The sequence below is a fragment of the Ascaphus truei genome, chromosome 2 (assembly GCF_040206685.1).
Source record: "Ascaphus truei isolate aAscTru1 chromosome 2, aAscTru1.hap1, whole genome shotgun sequence".
Taxonomy (NCBI): domain Eukaryota; kingdom Metazoa; phylum Chordata; class Amphibia; order Anura; family Ascaphidae; genus Ascaphus; species Ascaphus truei.
Genome location: NC_134484.1, coordinates 93,322,970 through 93,347,107, shown reverse-complemented (window position 1 = coordinate 93,347,107; position 24,138 = coordinate 93,322,970). Strand labels below are relative to the sequence as shown.

Genomic DNA, 24,138 nt, shown 5'->3' with positions numbered 1-24,138 from the left:
TTAATTGGTCACTGTGGCATCTTTATATCTTGATACAGTCCATACAAGCTTTTCCATACAGTAATTATCTCTAAAGTCCAACAGGAGGTGATAATTAAAATACAAAAATTTAATTTGTTTTGTTTCCCTGATTTTACCAACTTAAAATCAATACTATTTTTTTCATGCAATCCATCTGCAAAGGAAGTATTGCATAACACTTTCATAAAGGCAAACAGGTTTGGTATAAGCAGCAGCTATTAGTTGATCAGTCACATTAGTTTTGCTGCTTTCCTTGCAGAACACATCTGTTCTATCCAGAAGAAGTGATATGACAAGGAGTAAATGCTGCACACCACAATGTAATAAAGAAATTGACACAGTTACCGGTGCTCCCATCAATGTACGATCGGCTGCGTCCAATCCACGGCATACAAGAAGGATAGAAGATGGGGCACACGGATTAAAAAAAAAAAAAAAAATTATTAAAGCATACTCAACGTTTCGACCTAATAGGTCTTTGTCAAGTGCAAAAAAAGTGGCCACTTTTTTTGCACTTGACAAAGACCTATTAGGTCGAAACGTTGTGTATGCTTTAATAAATTATTTCTTTTTTTTTAATCCGTGTGCCCCATCTTCTATCCTTCTTCTATCCAGAGGAAGAGCATGTGAGCAGGAAGCATAATTAGGAAGAAATCAGTGGGGCCCATGCTAGTAGCCTTCATAAACCAACTCACTGGGCCTGTTACGCAGCCAGGTTTTTGAGCGTTCTTATTACAGTATGCAGAACACCATGAATATCTGTGATAGCAAAATGCCCAAAACGGTTGAGGATCCAGCGACATGATGTCTGTCTCGAAAGGGCTTACCCAGCTATCTGCAGCAATCTTGCCCAGCTGCATAGAGAGCTGCACAGAGAGAGCCGACTCTCCCGGCGCATATCTCACCAGTGGTCGCAGAGTTTTAATAAAAATGTTAATACTAGTTTACGTCGGCAGGGGGTCTCCGGAGCAGAACCGTGTTGATTTGAGGTCCGGGGACCCCCTGCTTCCCGAGATACAGGCACCGTTATGGGGTGCCGGTATCTCCTACGCATTTAAATGTCTTGCGTCACGTGACTGTGGGATTTAAATACATAGGAGATAAACAGGGCCTGTATCCAAGGAAGCAGGGGGTCCCCAGACCTCAAATCAACGCGGTTATAATACGGAGACCCCTTGCTCACGTACACAAGTATTACATTTTTTATTAAAATAGCTTCATTACCTTAGCGGCTAGCTGCTAAGGCAATGAAGGGGTTAAATACCAGGTGCCTGGTTTAGTGTGGGTAGCGGTGGTGGGTGAAGGTAGTATTTGGCCCTTGTGCATGTTTAGGCCTTGCAGGGGGGGTTGTGGGTGGAGTTAATTAGTGACGAATACCGCTATGGTAATGAAGGGGTTAACCACTCCAGCTACCACCAGGTAGACCTAAACATCCATCCTTTGGGCTACTACACCCTTCACCTAATCCCTCTACCCACAATAAACAAAAATAAACACAACAACCCACCTACCCACCTACTCCACCAATAACAACCCCGCCCCCAACACATACAGTACAGTAATGGGCAAAATTACTATTATCCAGATATGGATAATAGCTCATTTGCCCATTCAAAATCAAACATTAGCCAGCCAGCAGAAATAAAGTAAATAAAACCTTCTACGTACCCCTGCCATCATGAAGGCGTCCTTGTTACCATACTCCAGGTCCATGTCCTCAGTTGGCAGCAAGAGTACAAGAAAAAATACAATCTAATGGCCCCTAACCCCTTAATCACCTTAGCGGTTAATAACTGCTATAGTAATTAAGGGGTTAATCCACCCTCCACCACTACCCACCTGGGAGGCCTAACCACCCACCCAAGGGTCACAATATCCACCCTCTACTCATTGATTGGCACATTAGTACATCATACCCATATAATATAGCAGTCAATGGCCAGCCTATTAAAACAAAAATCAAGCACAACAATTAAAGAATAAACAAGCACCTAAACACCACCACAACAATAGACCTAAAAATAAAATTATTCCAACATCAAAACCGATAAAGAATAAAAATTATATTATACCAAAATAATAGCATACAATTAAAGAAAAACCTAACCAACCAAACAAATCAAGAAATAAAACCACTAGCCAATCCACAAATGTACTAAAAACAAGCCATCCAAATTACAAACAATTTAATCAAAACAATAAACAGAAATAGAAAAAATGCCAATCAATAGAAAACAAGCATTTGCCAAAAAATGCATTGCCTGTCACAGTATTTATCTGTACCCTAGGGCAAGGGTGCACAAACTCAGTATCGGACCTGCCTTGTTATGGGACAGGGTTACAAGCACCTTCCCTGGGGTACATAAGCTGACACTCTCCCAGAAGTCAGGGCTCTCTTCCTTCCTTGTGGAGTGGGAGCACTTACTCGTTATCCCATCAGGGGGTAAATGAGCTGAAAAGGGGCCTACAGGGCCTCAAGCCCTGTGGGTGCTGCTTCAGGGAATGTGCCTGTAATGGATAACTACACACTGCTAATAAAGACCAGTTGAACTATATGATGTGGCTGCTTGTCTGGACTACCATCTGATATTGCCAGTGGGGATCCTCTTGGCTGCACCAGGATCTTCACTGGCTGGAGGCGCTGCGCTACGATGGATAATCATTGAGAACCTGTCCTGATATATCCCCATACCACCGCGGACTTCTGTTCTACCTCACAGTTATGCACCACACCAGAATACAAGGTTTCTCTATGATCTCACTTAGGGTGAGGGATAAGGTTCTACAAATGAAGGCACTGTTGAGATCATCAGGACAAGTTTTTGCAGCAGGACAAGGAGATACGCTCCTATTTCACTCACCCAGTTCATGCACAATTAGTGTGTGAAATGACTATATCATTACTACCTAGAAGAGGTGCAGGGGCAGTTTCCCCGCGGCTTCACCAAAGGGCCTGTAGCCTACACCATGTAGTTGATTGTACAGTATGACCTATGTTCTGTATATGCAGGCAGGTATCTGGGGACGGGCGCTTGACCATCAAGCAGCCAAAACCTCTGTTTGAGGAGCTGCAGATATACTATGGCAGTTCCCCTTGGGGGCTGATATGTGTGGTGATTCACTAGTAGGAAGAGGTGTGTGGGCGGTACCCCCTAGGCTTCAAGTGGGGGGTGCTGCGGTCCACAGCATGTTACTATATCCTAAGAAGAGGAGTGGGGGTAGTGCCTCGAGGCTTCACCGAGGACACTTCGGCCCACCCGTGATATCCTAATTTGTGTGGGCAGGTATCCGAGGAGGGGCACCTGATCCATTTGAGGAGCTGCAGCCATGCTAACGCGGCCTTCCGAAAGGGGAGCTGCAAACTATTATGTGCATTACAAAATGGCGGTTCCCACTGAGAAAGGGGACCGTGTGTCAGTTTGCTAAAGATTTGCAAGCTCTTATTGCCACAAACATCTAGGATTGGTGCAAAATGCAGACCGCGCCTCTTTCTTCCCCCTGGATGGGATGTCTGGATCCACCAGGGGGAGGAGATAGGGCATTGCTAGCCAGGATGGCACGGATGCAAGAAGATCAGACACACGTGGAACACACGTGCTTGTAGACGTGTGCGGATTAAAGTGACCGACACACTAGGAACCATCTATCAGTTAACTGGCTAGGTTCTAGTGATCTCACAAGACAGAGAGAATATACTACTAGGGGTCTGCCCCTTATGTGACTGCCCTGGACAGGAGTTACGGGTACTAACTAAATGCCAAGTTGCTTACCACCAGCCCAAAGAGAAGGGGCCTGAGCTTCCCACAACCGATCTAGACACGGAGGAGCTGAAGAGCCTCAATACTCTAGTGCAGAAATAATCGACGCTGGACTTGGGATCATCGTGCGATCTGCAGACTCATTACATGGCCTCAATCTATGAGTTATTTCATCTGGAGCCACCGATGACCTTTCCCGGTTCCTGCGTGGAGTCTGCCACAGTGAGTAGATACACCGGGGTAGACACCGGGAGAGGACATCCCCTTTCAGGCCCTGCCGTGTGGATTGAGACCTTCAAGGACTTACTTGCTCCCCTGCAGGGGTCGGAGCCATCTGTTGTATCAACCAGAGCGACGTCAGAGCCGTTCTGCGCTCGGTCGAAGGTCCACGGAGGCCTGACCGATTACTGCGAGGTATCCAGTGTACCATCCACACCGACCTGCTCTACGAGGGAGGTACCTGTCATGCTAGATTCTTCTTCTGGTTCGACAGACAAGGAGGGTGCGACCATCCCCGAGGTGCCGGTTGGGACCTCCCACTCTCTCAAGTTGGAGGTTGTCCTGCCCGTTCCGGAACCCAATGTCGGCCCTGGGATGGAGATCCGGGATCTCAACCCATGCAGTGCCCAAGCTACAGTAGGTTGCTGCCAACCAATACTTGACGAAGCAATTTCTTGCAAAACGCGTTATTCATGTGGTGACTCTGTAGTATCCGGCAACCGTAGTGTGCGCCTGAGCGTCTCAGCTGGAATCCTCAGCACCGGACGTGGGGTAGGGTGCGAGTTCCAGCTGAACACAGAGATCCGCAACATGCACCAGAGGGGTCTTACATGTGAGTTAAGTGTTTGCTCACTTTTTATGTAATAAAAAATCCTTTATACACCTACCTTTGTGGTGTCTCTCCCTTCTACGTATACCCACTCACTTGGAGAGTTACGGAGGATACGAGGGGAGACTGCATGTTTTTGAGGGATGGCTGACTGAGAAAGCATACCCGGCTGGAGCTAAAAGATACCATAATTTGTGTGTAGTACCACACTGGGCCATGTGAGTACAATATTTTATTCTATTCACCCTCTTCCCCATCTATATACACTGTTGAAATGTTAGGAAGATTACGGGTCCTATTTATCCTATATATTGCTCCCCCCATTCTTCTTTTCACATACTGGCAGTACACTTGTTAGTTTTTCTATGTTTTGAGATTTTTATCATAATTTAACTTTTTAGTTATTTTAGTGTATTTTTGTTGCTACTATGAAGACCAATTTTGTTGTCCACTTTCACTGATTTATATATTTTCCAATCCACAAAAGGTTATGCACTTATAGGTAAGACAAAGCACCTTCTTAAATCATTGAAGTGGCATTATGACTGTATACTTAATTTGAATGGAACTTAAATTAAGGGATACTTTTTTTTACTTTTCAAAGGGGTTTTTTTTTTTTATTTAATTTTTTTTAACAATATCTCCATATGTTTATCTAATTCACCTAGATCAGGTTTATGGTGACTTTTGAACAATTGTCTTTATTTGATTTGGTGTCAAGGCATTGCATTTTTCATATGTATAACTGAACAGACATTCATTCCAAATAGTTTTGTTTGGGCATACTGTACACAGAAACTCTGCAACTAGATTCTCTATCTTAATTTTTAAGTAACATCACGCATCTAAAGACAGATTGATTAAATAATGCGAAGACCTACTGTAGCTAACCTTAAGATCTGACAGTAGTGCATTTTCATAATGAAAATAACTTGGTTTACTGTGTGTGTATATGTTGTAATTCAGTTCTCATGTTGTAGCGTAAGCACACATATTTCAAACCAAGGCTCTGTCAGGTCAAAGGAAGATGATCCCATTTACACACACTGCAAAAAAAATTGCATATTTGTTCCATCTGCTGGCAACAGTGATCATTGCATTACTGTATAAGAATTTAAAAACCGCTCCAGCACAAAAAATGCAATCAGTAAAGAAGAAGACATACTTCCTTCAAAATAACTTGCAAAGTACACGTAACAGATACAATTAGAGACAAAATCAATAAAATATTCAATTAAAACCTTCAAGGCTGTTTTGGTGCTGAATAAGTGAGATGTGTTTTTGCACCTACACTCTCTAAATAATTTAATTGATGGAAATAATATTTATTAATCTCAGTTATAATTAAACATATACAGTGTCACTGATGCAGAGCCAGAGGTCGGGGAAGGAGGGGAAGGATGCGGGGAATATGCGGCAAGATGCGGCTGGCGCTCGGCCAAGTTCGGCGCCAAGCCGCGGGACAAGACGGGTAAGCATTAGATTACAGCTGGTCGCAGCAGTAGTAATAAAAATAAGCCTACAATATAAAAAGAAAAGTTTAATAATATTTAAATATTTAGGATTTAATAGAGTTTAAGACAGAAGTCCCCAACCTGTAGTGGTTATAATCTATTTTTGTTTCCTGAGGTACAGGAATATAAAGTGCCATGACCAAGGTCACAGGGAGCTGTACTAGTATTTACAGTATCTGTTTCAAAGTCAGCTCTACTCTTTTTGCTAAACAAAAGGTATGTTGATGGAAAGGTAGGTATGGTGGAAAGGTAGGTATGGTGGAAAGGTAGGTATGGTGGAAAGGTAGGTATGGTGGAAGTTCTGAGGTTGCTCACCATGAGCCTCATAGCTGGAATGTTCATCCTTTGGCACTGAAGTAAGAGGTATTATGGAAAATTGCTTAAAGAAGGCACCTTTACATGTCTTTTAAATATATCTTGCATATTTTACCATTCCTTTATGAATATATGGTTAATAATATTACTTGTGCTTACAACACTTACTTGTTCAGAGGTAATACAAAATAAAACAGAAACATTTTGAATATAAAAACCAGGATGAATGGAAATGTCCTTGAGCCCCTCTCTGCTTCTAATAAAAGAGAAGAGATAAAAGTAGTCACTAAACCATTTAACACAGTCAATTAAATGACAAATGACATTGCCAAAAAGTTTGATGTAAATGCCATTTGTAATTGTATTTTTGAAGTGAAACTTCTTTGGTGGCACCTATTCTCATGGGGCAAAACTGGAGCGAAGGAGACGAAAATGAAACGGAAGTGATGTAACTCCCCCTCCCCCGTCCCCCCCCACGCCTGCTGTGACATGCGGCAGCGGCGGCGATAACCGCCGGCGCCGCTCCTAACGGCGGACGCAACCCACCCCCCGCTGTGACATGCGGCGGCGTTACCCATAGACGTGCGCAGAGCTTCCGGTACTCAGCCTCTCTCCTCCCTCTTGCTTCCCCTTCCCCGAGTCCCACTGACTGAGTGCCGCCGGTGCGGGAGGAGGAGAGGAGCCCCAGGATCATGACGGCCGCTGCGCTGTTGGCATGTGCCGCGCATGCGCGCACAGACGTTATCGTGCGCTCCTGGCTCCTGCTCCGGTAATGTGGGAATCGGGGCGTTTGAGCACGCCGCTTCCCACGCAGCACTGCCGGAGGGGGGGGGGGGGCTCTTAATCACGGTATCAGCCCCTCATATACGGCGGGCCCGGTGCGGCCGCTTCTCCGTGGGGGAGGGGAGGAGAGGAGGGGAGGAGAAGAGGGGGGGAGGGGGGAGGGGAGTAGGGGGGGAGAGACTCTGACAGAGCCGCAGCTCCGCCTGGGGTGGAGGGGAGTCAGGAGAGAGGGGGCAGGACACAGAAAGAGAGAGACACACACACACACACACACACACACACACACACACACACACACACACACGGACTGACACACATACACACACTGACTGACACACATACACACACACATACACACACACACACACTCTGACACACATACACACACACACACACACTCTGACTGACACACATACACACACTGACTGACACACATACACACACACACACACTGACTCACACACATACACACACACTGACTGACACATACACTGACTGACACACATACACACACACACACACACTCTGACACACATACACACACACACACACACACACACTCTGACTGACACACATACACACACTGACTCACACATATACACACACACACACTGACTCACACACATACACACACACTGACTGACACATACACTGACTGACACACATACACACACACACTGACTGACACATATACACACACACACACACTGACACACATACACACACTGACTGACACACATACACACACTGACTGACACACACACACAGACACACACACACTGACACACAGACACACACACACTGACACGCACGCACACTGACACACATACACACTGACTGACACACATACGCACACACACTGACTGACACACATACGCACACTGACCGACACAGAGAGATATTCACACAACACAGAGAGAGAGAGACATACACTGACACACACACACACACACATTGACTGACACACACACACACACACACACATTGACTAACACACACTGACACACACACACACTGACTGACACACTGACACACACACACACACTGACACACACACACTGACTGACACACATGCACACACTGACCGACACACATGCACACACTGACTGACACACATGCACACACTGACTGACACACATGCACACACTGACTGACACACATGCACACACTGACTGACACACATGCACACAGTGACCGACACACATGCACACAGTGACCGACACACATACACACAGTGACCGACACACATACACACAGTGACCGACACTCACACAAACACACATACATACTCTGACTGACACACATACATACTCACTGACTGACACACATACACACACTGACTGACACATACACTGACTGACACGTGTGCCGAGCACGCGCGTTATAAGTCAATTTCTGTGACAAACGTCAAAGAAGTTTCACTTACTATGCGCGTGCACAGCACACACAGCTTTTTTTTTTTTTAGCTTAATCCAAACAAGTTCCTCAGCTAGAGCAAACACACATTCATAAAATTGTTTATTCTTACTAAGGCTGCGGCCCCGATAGCGCTGAGCGGGCGGCGCTTGAAGCAGTTACATGCATATATATATGCATGTTCCCGCTCATGCGATGCACGCGTGCAAATGCGCGGGCACACACGCTCGCCGCTTTTGAAAATAAACTTTTTATACTTTCCCGCTTGCCCGATAGTCCGCATTTGGGCCCCCCTCCTCCCCCCCTCTCGCGCGTTCGCAAGTTGCAGGACACCCGGCGCTCATGCTCTAAGCATGAGCGCGCTCAGCACCAGCGGGGACTTAGCCTTAGACATGGGAAATCTCTCCAGTATTGCAGTAGTCATACCAGAACTATTTTGGATGGTAAATATTTTATAAGTTGTTTCAGTTATGTACATTTTTCATACTAAACAGTCTCCCATGAGTATTTTAACAGAAAAATGTTTTAGTTCAATTTGACACCTACCTCATGTGATATATATGTAGCGGTGTTTCCCCAACCCTCTGGGAGATTTGCCCTGCTACCAGGTGTGTAGTGCTGATACCTGCTGGCTTACAGGATACTGAGGTGTCCGCCGATGGTAGTGGGGACATCAGGACAGGATCCTGGGGTAGATGGTGGTTCTTTCTCACTCTGGTGTCAACGCCTCCATCTCCTGCAGGCTCCAGGGATGTGGGGCAATCCCTGCAGGAGAACTCGCTGATACTCCCCCTGGATAGATTGCACTCACGAGGCAGGAGTATATTTTATAACAGCCACTGCCTTTATTCTCTCTCCCTCTATTCACAGCATATAACAGCATACACTACCGACACACTTAATCCGAGCAGGGCTAGTTCCGCAAGCCGGGGGATGCCCCGGTTTGCTAGCCCCACTCCCTCGGCGTGCGCGCGGTCACGCGTCATCGGGTGCCAGCGCCCCCTGTGGGGGACGGCGGCAGGGGGTTCCGGCGGACCCGGCAGCGGGAGGGAGAGCGCCCCGATCGGAGGGCGCTCTTCCGCTGCTTCGGCGCGCGCCCGGCACCCTCCGGCGCGCGCCAGGTTACTGCTGCGGCCGAGAACGGGCAAATGCTCGAATAAACTCGGCCGCAGCAGTACACTGGATACACAGCATGCACTAGGCCTCTAGCCTCTGGATGGTCTCTGGACTCACACCCCCAGTTATGGGGCCCAAAGGCGGTCTGAGCTCTTCCCTGACTCCCTATTCGAGTCAGAGGTATCAGTCCCACTCCCCTAGGGGAGGGGATAGAAGGTGGCCAGAGCCCTGTGCACACTCTTCTAAGATGTCTCTCTCAAGGGAGAAACAGAACTCTCTAAATTTGGATGTGCCGCCCCTTAACTACCGAGGGGGTCTGAGCCCTTTATTGGGCAGAACACAAGCCTTAGCCCACCTCCTCCCCTGTCACTCAAGGGAGCTGCTGCTTATGGGGAAAACCCTAGATTAGTCCTAACACTGCCTGCACTGATACCAGGATTTACATGTCAGGCAGGTTAGATTAGTAGCCAAGCCAGGCATGGCTATATATATGTGATCATATATTATACTAATAAGTAAACATACCTGTAGTGAATATACTTCTTGTGAAATTATTATTATGAAAAGTATTTATACTTCAAGTGCTTAATGATGATTAAAAGTGATTATCCTTTTGCGAATATAAAACTAAATATAGAAACACTGTATAAAAATAGTGTGCAGTACTGTATGTGCTACTAATAACTATAGAACTACAATATTAAAAAAGGCAGTACTAAAAAATTACAATACTTAAAAAAAGAACTAAAGTATGAAATGATGCCATTAGCAACGGGGCAACTACTGATGGGTATTGGTGGGCTCTAGTAGGTGCTACTGGTGGGGGTTGTACGTCATTGGTAGGGTGGGACTGGTGCACATACAACTAGACATTTTTATTTTCACTATTGTGAGGAATCCGTTCCTGCTTTTTGCTGGAGCTCATTTCTGCAGTGTTGGTGAGCTCTCAGACTACCCTTCTCCTGGAATTGCGAGCACTAGCACCTGTGCATGCAATCACTGCAACTCTGTTTCTCTGCTCTGGCATTGGAGGAACTCCCACACACCCCTGTCTTGGGATTGGCTATCTGCCCTTCTTATACTGGCCTCTTTCTCTGACTCTTTGCCGAGCATAATCCGAATTACACTTGGATGTAACTGTGTTTGCCACAAACACTCCTGCCTTGGCCCTGTTCCTGAGACCTGCTGCAGAGGTCTGCTTCCTGTGCTGAAGCACTGGCTCCCCAGTGCTACTCTTGCCACGTTCCTGATACCTGCTGCAGAGGTCTGCCTCCTGTGCTGAAGCATTGGATCCCCAGTGCTACTCTACCCTGTTCCAAGACCTCCCACATTCACCCCAAGCAGAGGTCTGCTTCCTGGTACCTGTGCTGAAGCTCTGGATTCTCAGTGTCTGCCTTATCCTGTTCCTGAGACCTCCTGCATTCACCCCAAGCAGAGGTCTGCTTCCTGGTACCTGTGCTGAAGCATTGGATCCCCAGCACCAGTTTTGCCTGTTCCCTGGGGCCTGCTGCCTTCTCTCCTTGAAGAGGGCTGGTTCCTGGGGCCTGCTTTTCTCCATTTCAGAGGCCGTCTCCTGTTCCTGTGCTGAAGCATTGGATTCCCAACGCTGACCTTCTGTTTCCTGAGGTTTGCTGCTTTCCTGCCTTGCAGAGGCCTTCATTATGGGCCGCTCCTCGCTTGGAGGGCATTACCGCAGTACAGCAGCTACGCTGAAGCGGGGTGTACCTGATTCCTTGTTGCCGAACTTCTGCCTGGATATCGATTATCCTGACATCTCCAATCCTGGCTTGTCTAAGGATTACTCTATATTCTCCAACCCTGACCTTGCTACGGATGACTACGAAGTGCGCAATCCAGAACCGGCTTTGTGGTCTAAGGTTGGTGTATTCACATCCCCACCTCAGCCCCGTGGTCCGGTCCCGGTTTGTGGCGAGCACGACCGTTACAACTATCTACTGTATGCATATCTGCATTAACATTCCCATCCTGACTCCACAAGTCAAATGCTGTGTGGCCTTATAATTTCATCGATTAAGAGAAATTAGAGCAAAATGAAAAGACAAATCCACCCTAACTACCCTCCATTTTTGTTTTTTTTACAGGGTTTGGACCAGGGTGGGTCCTTCAGAGCTGAACTGCACTATTTTTTCCTCTGGGGATACCCAAGTTGCCAAGATACTTACTGATGAAGTTACTGACATCTCAGTTTTTAAAGGGGATTTAAAATGGTCATTCCATAGGAAGCCATAGCCAATTATATTGCAGATTTATATTGGCCAGTGATTTGACAGCCATTTTGTTTCCCCGTTAGAGAGATTTAAACCTAATAACTTCACCATTAAGTATCTTAGGAAACGGTGAGTCCCCAGAGCTAATTATGGTGATGTTTGACTCCCAGGACCACTGGTTCCCTTCTTGTAAAAAAATGTATGTATGTACTAGGAAGAACTGCTTCTTTAAGAGAATTTGGAAAAACTAATGTATATTCTGATGAATTTGCAATGCAATGAATTGTACTGCTATTACAAAATGATTAGTGAATTTTGCCTGATTCAAGAAATCCTGTGAAAAATATCACATCTCTTAAATCAGATAGTTTTTTCCTAAAAGAGAATGTACTTTTTCTTGTTGTATAGTGAACAAAAAAATTACAACTCTAAAAATTGTTTCACGTGTCTTCCTTCTATGTATTGTGATACCTCCGTCATGTTGCAAGACCTTGTGTCCCAGATTAAGGCAGGAAACTCTGTATTTATTTAAACAGGGTTTATTTACAGGAGTTAAATAACACAACAGGCCCACCGTCCCTTTAAGGCCAAACAAATCATAAAATAAACACCTACTCCTGTTTAGGAGTCTAACTATACAGCAGCTCCAGCCCTCTCTAACTGGTAGCCGCCAGCTAAAATGGATATTAGCCCAAAACATGTACTAGTATATGCAAGCAATATTAAACAGTCATTGGGCTTGCATGCTGGAAATCATACCAGCTGCACCACTCAAGCCTATACAGAGACAGTGATTGTATCACAATATGCATCTATGTCTTTATTTATATAGCACCATTAGTGTGGATAGTGCTTCACAGTAGTAATACACATGACAATCATATAAATAACAGATCATGGATATAAGTGCTTCAGACATAAAAGTAACATTTCGGAAGAGGAGTCTCTGCTCCGAGGAGCTTACAATCTAAGTGTATGCATGCAGAGTACAAGTGTTAAACACTCCCTTGATAAATTAGTCCAGACAAATATTTTTATTACAGGGGCTGGTAAATAATTCAAAGAGCATATGTTTACAAATCAATAGACTACATTTGGTGGGGGGAAAATACATTCATAATAAAACAAGGAACTTCATTAGCTTTAAATTACATTCACTTTCTATGACTTTTTGTGACGTTATTTGCTGTTGGTAATTTCCATAAAGATGTTCATTTATTTTCTCCTGAAATGGGATCTGAGAATTACCTTTTCTGTTAAGTGATACAGCTGATGTGGGTGAGCAAAAGGTCACACCCACTTTTTTTTATACAGAAGCGTTTGTAACGAGGGTGTAATGTTTGCCAAATTAGACAGTGGTGGAAAATTGTAAAGTGGCTACATTTTGTCATTTTAAATTTCCTACATATATTTCTCATCTAGAATGGCTAAACAGTAAATTCTCCTTTTTGCCATTTTCTAAATAAAAGAAATTGGGATTATTTTTAGGGAATTTTGCCTGATTCATAAACTTCAGCACACATTTTACACATCTTTATACAGATGCAGCCACCAGTATCCTATCACTTGCCTGGAGAAATATTGTGGCTATTTCCCAGTGTAACCCTGCTTCCCCCTTCCCCCAGACTCTACGGTGGTGTCTAGGGTGCATGAGGGCAGATTACATGCGGTGTGGTGCATACCTGTGAGGAACAGGAGGGCCTGAGCTTCCCGCGATATTGTGGGGGAGCCAGGACCGGGCTTCTGGGGTGGTAGCCTCCATGATCTCTTAGTGGTGCAGCACCTCCATCTTCTATACTCCCAGGAATATGGGACAGGACCGGTATAGAAGAACCCCTTGGGTCCCAGGGTAGAACTTTCCAAGTCACACACAGTCTTTGATAATAACGAATAGTCTCTTTTATTGACAGAGCAGCAATATCCCAACAATAGTGGCTTCCAGCAGCCGCAACAACAATAGCGAGGACGGGTTATTACGCCGCTCGCCTGCCACCCATGTAATTACTCCTCTCCTTCCCTCCAAGTCGCTCCTCCGGCAGGATGGTCTGGGCTAGGGCTTCAATACCCCGTGGCCCACCCACGAGGTTAGCCTTGAGGTGGGTCTTGGATTCTCCCCATCACCCCTGGCAGTGGGGTGAGGGCATGGGTCCACCAAGTCTATAATTCTATCAGCTCTACTAAAGGACGCTGAATCTTTCTGCTCCTCTCTCTTCTGCACTCTGCGCAGGGGAGACCGTAGTCTCCTCCAACTCCTCGGACCGATCCGCAGGATTCTTTGACTCATGGCATACTAACTGAACTGCATACTCCCGGCATAACTAACCGGCAACTCCAGCCTCTCGATATCACTATCAACTCTAACTCTACTCACCGGAGTTGGCTGCTAAATATAGAGCTAGCCCCGCCCCTCGTGATGTCAGCCCAGCCTCCCCTCTTGCTCACGCCTGCAGCAGAGTCCAGTCCTGCGTCTACCACTCAGGATAGGGCTATGAAGGGGGAAAACCCATGATTACTGGTGCCTGATCTTTACAGGACTTACCACAGTAGAAGGAAGATAGGTATAGCCTGTGCTGTTTACAGGGGACTACACCAGTAATAGAGAGATATGGGGATTAACCCCTAGGTGTACCGAGGCTGATACCCAGGCTATAATAAATACTGTCCATTGGTCATGGAGAAAGACACCACTCATAAAAAATTATAAATATAATGCTATATAAGCCCATCCGGAATCACATCAGGGTGGTGGGCTAGGAAATTTATCCGATAGAAGTACAGAGAGGCACCTCCTGGAGAGGCGCCTCAAGGTAAGTCACTGATCCGGTGTCCGTCAGCCTCACCTCCACCCTGTGTCCTGCGATAAGCCGTTCAGCTGGTCAGTACTCACAGACTCTGTTTCAATCTGGTCAGGACGCTGAAATGTCTGCAGCTTCTGTCTTTGCTGCTCGTGGTGTCGGTGTGCTCCAGCCGGAAATGACGTCAAACGAGGAAGAAATGGTGAACCACAGTCACAGCAACTCCAACAGCCAACGCATTGAAAAAAGTAAAAAACTTTATTGATGACTAACAGTGAACATCAGGAACAGTACAGTCTGACTCTTTACGTCCAATGATGGACTTTTTCAAAGAGTGATTACCCATGCATCCTAACGATCCTTATATAGGGGATGACGTGTCAAAATAATTAATCAATCACAGGGATGGACCTTTCCCTTCACCTGCAAACCAATTAAACCATTTGAATCTATTCCACGTCACACATGTATACCAGGGCCGATATATGCAACAAACACCACACAATACACATATATTCTAAGAAAAGAATAAAGAAAAGAAAAAAATGGTTTAAAAACATAATGTTAAAAACAAGAAAACTTAAAAAAACTTAAAAACCATCTTATACGAATTTATTTATGGGTTTATGTGAAGCACAACACATATATCACAGTAATAATTTGTTTCGTTCCAATATTATATTTTTTAAAAGATTCATGGACGATCTCATAATGATATGGGACGGCGATGAAGCATCACTTATTTCTTTTATTAATGTATTAAACACGAATGATCTTAATATTAGATTTACATTTGAACAAAATATTAATTGCATTTATTACCTAGACCTACTCCTGTACATCGACCATAATATGACCATCCAAACAGACATTTTTAGAAAACCTAATTCTAGGAATACCCTACTCTCAGCTAGGAGTTGCCATCCACGTTCGCTAGTTAAAAGCATCCCCAAGGCTCAATTTATCAGGTTAAAAAGATTATGCTCTGATAATGATAGTTTCCTTGTACAATCTAGGGAACTGTCGGAAAGATTTTTAGCCAGAGGGTATACTCATTCTGATGTTCAATTAGCGTTTGAATCTGCAAAATCTATGGATCGATTAACACTTTTGAAAAGTTAAAATAGGATACCAAAGAATTGTAAAGATAATGTGAAATCCCTTTCCAGATACAGCGATATAAGTCCACTGTTTATCACTACATATAATCGTCAATCGAAATTAATATGTGATATTGTGTATAAGCATTGGCAAACGTTGTCCCTGGATAAGGACATCTCTGAATTTGTAAAAAATAGGCCAAAGTTTACTTACCGTAAGGCTAAAACTCTTGCTTCACACTTGTCACCAAGCCTTTTTCAGTCTCGTTCAGAATATACTAATATACGAGGGATACCTAAGGGTTTTTTTGCATGTGGAAATTGTTCCATGTGCAGATATGTATATACCACTAAATGTATAACTTTTGACAGTAATAAGACACAATACTGTATTAAGACCTTCTTGAATTGTAATACTACTTTTACGATACACCCCCTACATTGTGGATGTGATAAGAAATATGTCGGACGAACTATTAGACCATTAAAAATGCGAATTGCAGAGCATGTTCGTCTGATAAAAAGAAAGGATTTATCACATCCGGTGCCTAGACACTTTGCTAGGTGTCCCAGAGGTGGTATAGACAATTTTTCATACTTCGCTATTGAGCATATTCCCCGTCATGTAAGGGGTGGCGATAGAGAAGGTACATTGAATAGACAAGAAATGTACTGGATATACACTTTGAACACTCTCCATCCATTTGGCATCAACCAGGAGTGGGAGCTTAAACACTTCTTGGTTGGTTGACATTATGTGTGGGGAGTGTTCGGAGTGTATATTATCTATGATTACAGTATTGGAACAGCATATACTATGTTAATGTTATTGGGTATGCAGCATTTGAATGACCTTTTCATATGCATCAAAAAGTTGCTATATTTTCCATGTATGTGCCCTTAAATAATATTCACAACTGCATTATTTTTAAATGATCTATTATTAATTCATACTAAATCGATTTAAATAATTAATGTTTGTGCAAAGTATCCACATTTATTATATTATTTATTATATTTTGTAATAATTATGTGAGCATTCAATTTTCTTGTTTTTAACATTATGTTTTTAAACCATTTTTTTCTTTTCTTTATTCTTTTCTTAGAATATATGTATATTGTGTGGTGTTTGTTGCATATATCGGCCCTTGTATACATGTGGTGACGTGGAATAGATTCAAATGGTTTAATTGGTTTGCAGGTGAAGGGGAAGGTCCATCCCTGTGATTGAATAATTATTTTGACACGTCATCCCCTATATAAGGATCGTTAGGATGCATGGGTAATCACTCTTTGAAAAAGTCCATCATTGGACAAAACGCGTCAGAGTGTACTGTTCCTGATGTTCACTGTTAGTCATCAATAAAGTTTTTTACTTTTTTCAATGCATTGGCTGTTGGAGTTGCTGTGACCACGGTTCACCATTTCTTCCTCGTATTTCCCAGTAATGCTGCAACATTTCTGTGAGATTTCTGCAGTCAGACTAATGGCCCCTCGTATTAACACAGCGGGGGTTCTTGCAGTCCCCTTCAGTTTGAATGGGACTGCCAGGGACCCCCGCTGTGTTAATCCGATTGGCCATTAGTCTGTCTGCAGAAATCTCACAGAAATGTTGCAGCATTAGGCCCCGTTCACACAGCGCACTTCGCGACACTGTGTGCGTGAGTCCACGCATGCGCGCCTCCGTCTGCTGGGCAATGTGTGATCATCCCCAGCAGACGGAATGATGCGGGAGCGGGCAGGGGGAGTATAAGTTTTCGTGGCAGCCCCTGTTCCTCCCCCCTTTTTTTATTATTATTATACTGTGGGGAGCGTGGACTGGGGAGCGGAGGCCGGAGAGGGGGTGCTGACAAGCGGGGGAGGAGGTGTTGGTGGCTGTGAAAACATAAAACATAAAAGAAAATCGTGGTGTGTTTGTGTGTGTGGCTGGAGCAGGGAGCTGCAGAGTCTCTGTTCACTTTCAGCAGCCAATGAATTGTTTGGCTGCTGAAACTGACGTCACGCTGCTGCAGCCTGGAATCATACTTTCAAAAGACTCCCACGACTGCAGCAGCGTAGACGCCATGCTTTGCAGCCAATGGTAGTTTCAAGAGTGAATATTACCATTGGCCGCCAGGGGTTGGTGACGAACGCGCACTCATGTCGCGAAGTACGCAGTGTAAACGTGGCCTTACTGGGAGATTGCCTCAGATTTTCAAAGGCAAGTGTTCGGATACTCGTGGCTGCATCTGTATGTAACAATGCAGCAATGAACTTGCACATCGCGGTTAAGGGTCTACCTATAGTATTGCAATAATGGCATTTCCATTAGAAAATTGGAGTTCGAACAGAAATGCATCTCTCTGTATTCATTAATCACATGTCCAAACAGTGAAAAAAAAGGCTTTTTAAAACGCAATTTGTTTCTGGCTGTGTAATTCCCTGCAATATGCCAATTTTGGATGCAAAAGAGACAAACTTTCAAAATTACATGTTCACGGGATAATCATAATAGATGCTGGAAAAAAAGATGTATTAAACATTTTTTTTTAAATAATGTGTAATATCTTATTAGTTATCTAATAAAAACTATATTCTGCTTTCAGTCTTAATGTTATCAAAGCATTGTGCAATATTAACACACATTCCCAGCAAGCTCAAACTCCCACACCCACCACATGATGAATATATATTTATGTCAACCAGAGAGCTACTGAGCGTGGCAATGGTATACAACAAGTGACAGAGGATGCCCAATGCTACATACTATTGACAAAACATATATGATGAAAAGTATAAAGTAAAATACTTCAATAATAATAATATTAAATACTTGGTTATTTAGTTAACCCTTTGGCCAAAGGCGTCATAAGCCTGCATACCAACGTCAAGGTATAACCAAAATAATGCAGGTCCTACACTACACTACATTGTGAACCAAGTCTTTAATATTATTATTATTATTGAAGTATTTTACTTTATACTTTTCATCATATATGTTTTGTCAATTGGATGTAGCATTGGGCACCCCCTGTCTCTTGTTGTATACCATTGCCACACTCAGTAGCTCTCTGGTTGACATAAATATATATTCATCATGTGGTGGGTGTGGGAGTTTGAGCTTGGTGGGAATATGTGTTAATCAATGTCTGACTGGTAGCAGTCAATTGGAGGCTGTGGCACCTCCCCCCAGAGCTCACTCCTCCTCCTTCACCTTTTTAACTTGGGAGGTCATTTCACTTGCTGCAGGAACAAGACCTATAGTAGTTCTTCCCCTCTTACAGAGGTAAAAGGAAGGGTTCACAATGTAGTGTAGTGTAGGACCTGCATTATTTTGGTTATACCTTGACGTTGGTATGCAGGCTTATGACGCCTTTGGCCAAAGGGTTAACTAAATAACCAAGTATTTAATATTATTATTATTATTGAAGTATTTTACTTTATACTTTTCATCATACATATGTTTTGTCAATTGGATGTAGCATTGGGCACCCCCTGTCTCTTATTGTTCAATATTAGCTTAGACTTTCCAGAACATGATATTTGCATGACATTACAATTGCAAGTTTTGCTCGACCTTCTAAAAAAACCAGTAAGCAAACAATGCGCGTGATGTATCAAGGCAAATTTGTAGCAACATTTATGTAAATTGAATCATTTTTATCTTGTGTCTCTTTGTGTCGATGTTTAAAGGTCTTTGTAACAAGCTTTGCACAAGGTGCATCAGATTGTGATTTGGGGAGTGTCAGTAGGAGGGTATATGGAGGTGTTACATGGTCCAGTGGTTGTAATAGGATGTATCATACGCTGCGTCTTTGTCCCTCATTTTTTTTTATCTTGTATTTGCGTCAACAAAAATCAGCCAAATCTGAAGTGACAACATTTTCTATCCAACATTTTCCACCACCTGTGACAAACTATCTTACTTTTGACACAAACATAAGCAGAAAATACAGAGCAACGCGTTGAAACAAACTTTCACAGTATGTGCACTTTCTTTATTTCATAAACCTTACTCTATATTCCTGTTACTAACAGAATGTTTCATATCAAAGACAAAACATTGTCTGGAAAATACTGTATGAAACTAAAATTTAAAAGCTTTGCCTGATTTAGAAAAACAATAGCTTTATTCATTCAGTAAGCAGATACATGGCTATCACAGCCAACTATTTTACCTCATGTTACAAACAATCCTCTACAGTCTACAGCAACATACTGTAGATTTCTGAAATCCATTTAAACCTATGCTTGCTACTCCAATCCTCAAAAGCTCTTAACTTATAGCCCATTTCAACTATGCAAACTGGCAATGTCAATTGTTTGTTTTAAAATGCTCCAATTGTGTCCCTTTGTCCAATACCTAAATTAATTAAAAAAAAATAACCTGTTGGTCTTTAATATAAATGTTACAATGTAAGTATAATATCAAACTGTTATGCCTGGACTAGGTGGAGGTTCAACATTTTGCCCAGTTCCAATTTCTGCTAGTAGTTCTATTCTGGATCCTGGGTCATGTCTAGGGTATGAAGAACCCAGCTAGCTTCAACTCAACCCTCTTTCCAAAGCACAACAAGTCCTGTATATTTTCTTCACTTTATTTAGGAAAGCAGCATTAAAAACAGGCACTTGTGGATAAGATGTTTGTGTTGGAAAGGTGTATCTCTGTGGGTGCTTTGTAGTAAGGGCAGGTGAAAAGAATTGGCCTTGCCATAGGGGTGTAACATAAATGTACTCACTCTGGCAATGTCAGGAAGTAAAGACAGTGGGTACTGCTTGTGACACAGGGATAGGGGTCAGGCCAAACTAACTGTCAGCAGAGACAGGGGGAATGGGAAAGCCCATTAACTTGGAGGACTGGAGATGTTGCCAGGGCAACCAGGGGTGTGACAGACTGGAAGGAAAAAAGGCAACATAATGTATCCATTCCATCTGCACTGGGAGTGGAACTGCAAGGAAAGTACTGTAACATCCAAATACAGCTAGCAGGCAGAACTGCCAAGGAAAGGGGGGGGGGTGAAACAGAGAAGGCTGAAATGGGTATTTCTGTTCCATGACAAGTTCCATGGACAGCTGTCTGGAAGCAGCTTATCTTAGAATATCAGGCATGTTTGTTAGTGTTTTATTGACTATAAAATCTACATAAAGGTCCAGCTCTGGCATTTAGATTGTTTAGTATGATTAACCTTGAAGAATAGCTTTGGGATCTGTACTTAGATCAGTGCTCTTTAATATCTTTAAAAGAGACAGTGCAAATGGTTTGCTTTTTTTTGTAGATGACAGAAAGATCTGCAACAGGGTTGACACTTCAGGTGGGGTAAACAAAATAACTAATTATTTGGTAAACCGGAGAAATGGTCAAGAGTGTAGCGACTACAATTTATTTCCAACAAGTGCAAAATAATGCCCTTGGGTCACAAAAATCCAAAGTTAGAATGCACTATAATGGCAACTACCCTAGAGGAAAGGGACCTGGAGTTATTATTTTAGCAGACTTAAAAGTAAATAAGCAATGTAATAAAGCAATAAGGAAAGCAAGCAGGATGTTACATTGTATAGGAAGAGGTAATAGCAGCAGAAAGAAAGTATGTAGTTATGACGCCACTTTCTAGATCAGTGGTGCAAACTCACCTATGTTCAATTCTGGAGAACATATCTTTGGAAGAACGTAAATAAATTGGAGATTTTGCAAAACAGGTCTACCAAGATGTTGCATGATCTATCAGGAAAGACTACAGGAACTTTAATATGTACAGCTTAGAGGATAGAAGGGAGAGTGTGAATTTGATAGAAATTTTCAAATACATGTAACACCTTCGACCCCCCCCCTCCCTTTACGGGAGGTCTGCATGTTACATGTACTCTGGTGCTGGTTAGCTCACCTGCTGCAGACCAGAAAGCCTGAGTCTCCGCTGTGGTAGTAGGAATAGCAACAGGACATATTGGTAGTTCCTCAGTACAGTTATGTATCTGTGTCTTTGGACAAAGCATTAGTAAATCATTACATCTTGCTTGTGTTTGGCCAGCAGTTTCTACTTCTACATTACAAAGAGAAATACAGGGAATGTTTATCAAGAGCATGCAGCTGTCTTGTTTGGGACATTTTACAGCTCTTGCTATTGTATGAAAGACAAACTGAGAACAATAAAAGTAAATAAAGATTACAACTAGCATAGTGAGTTAACTCTCTCAGTACTGGAACAACTCATATAAGAAGGATAAAGATAGCAGATTATATTAACCCTTTCAATCCCTGAGACTTGTAGAGCTGACATATAATTGCAACCCCTTCACCCCCTGATGGGGTAAGACAGAAACCGTTTCACTCACTGGGGAGCAGGCTGCATCCTGAAATCATCTCCTCTAAATTTGGGTTAGGAGTCTCTTATATACCTGGGGAGGGGTTAGTGACCCTGCCCCAAACTGGGCAGGTGTTAGAGGAGGTCCCAGTGTCACATATACCATGTGTGATCCCTTAACACTCCCCCAAGGCATGATGCTCCAAACTGCCATCCAGCCATCACCTGGCTATGGCATCAATATAGCTAGTGTGCCAACGGACTCATATTCTTTTCATGTGAAGGGATTTAACCCTGACACTGCCAGGATTTACATTCCACGGCCAGGAAACACATAGCCAGGGGCACTGGGCTACATGTGTAAAGGGATTAAAGTACAGGTTGGAAGCATATTCCAAAGATAGAGGAGTGCTCGAACCAGAGGTCATTCTCTGAAGCTGGAGGTTGTCAGGCTAAGGGGAAATGTGAGGAAGTACTTCAAGGAAAGGGTGGTAGATTATTGGATTAACCGCCCAACAGACGTGATAGGGGCTAATACAGAAAGGGTATTCAAAAATATTTCAGATAGACAAAGACTAACCTAAATACAAAAGCAAAGCAAAGATCAAATCGGTTCGGAGGTTTTACCGCAGATAGGAAAATGGGCAGGAAAGGTGGGCCAAGCGGTTCTTATCTTCTGTCACATTCTATGGTTCTATAAGATTAAGGACCTGGTGCAACTACAGTGTAAGTAGCAAATCACCATAATATAAAACAACAGGAAAAAGCCATTTTCACACAACAAATGCCAGAGTAGTGAATTTCTCAATGAACATGCTCATACAATCTCAATAGGCCCAGTAAAAAAACATGACTGGTTACCTTTATATTACTTCGTAGCCTCTCCTTTCAAGTCAGTAGAGTACTGTGCCTCCATACTGGGCTGTTCTTTCATCAAACCTATTTCACTTGTTCATGTCATGTCTCAACTTCTAGTGTTTATATAATTGCATGGGTGCACCAACTCATGCTTTTTGCATATTTGATCCATTCATTCACACTTTTGGGACATATCCCTTTATGTGATTTGTCACCCCACTTCTCACTATACTTTAGAAAGCCCTTTGTGTTTTGTAACTAAAAAGACACTAAAATGTACAGAAAAGTAGGACTAACTTTATCCCCAGGGAAAATGACTATAGCACCTCTAGCATAACCAATAGAGCTCCCATATTTGAAGCCATATCAGTCAATAATTTAATAAGCATAAAGGCATAAGTTCCAAAACATAGAACCACTGTCCATAATTTACACAAGATACCCAAAAATGCAAAGGTGTCACAATATTGAGTTTGTTGAGGCTGTGCAGTATTTTATTAATAAGCCCCATTGTCATGGTTCACTCACTAAGTTTTATAACTCACTCAGTGTATAACCATTTTCAAAATCGGCAATCGTACTGTATATATTGTATTTTTTAAATGACGTGATTTAGGCAAGTAAAATTGCATTGTCAACTTACAGTAAGTAAGAGTGAAGTCCACAAGTGATTTTGGAAGTTTTTTCAAACTCACGTTTACAGCTGCAAGATTTAATACCATCATCTTTTTATGCATGTATTATTCATTAATCTGGACCATCACAGCCTGGGAGGGGGGGTTGCATCTGCAGAAAAAAAAATCTTATTTCCGGAAAATATTGAGGATAATTTATTTTATTTGCATGTGAATTGTGATTGCCATGGTGTTAATTCTATAAATTATGTTACATACAGGTATGGGATGACAATTTAGCAAAGTCATCTGAAGCCTGGGCTGCCACCTGTATTTGGGACCACGGACCATCCTACTTATTGAGGTTCCTGGGTCAGAACCTCTCTGTAAGAACTGGAAGGTATATATTTTATATATACTATATTTGTGATATTGTTAAATTATACAATATATATCTTTTTTTACTTCAATATTGTTTTCCTAATAATTTTTTCTAATAGTCTTAGATTACAT

General features: G+C 43.0%; 1 protein-coding gene across 1 annotated transcript in view; it reads left to right on the top strand.

Annotated features, from left to right (window-relative positions):
• Positions 1-24,138, top strand: part of PI15 (peptidase inhibitor 15) — a 70,644-nt gene that overhangs the window by 31,440 nt on the left and 15,066 nt on the right. The window contains exon 4 of the mRNA XM_075589021.1: positions 23,907-24,025. Coding sequence (XP_075445136.1) covers positions 23,907-24,025 — 119 coding nt within the window. The remainder of the gene's footprint in view (positions 1-23,906; positions 24,026-24,138) is intronic.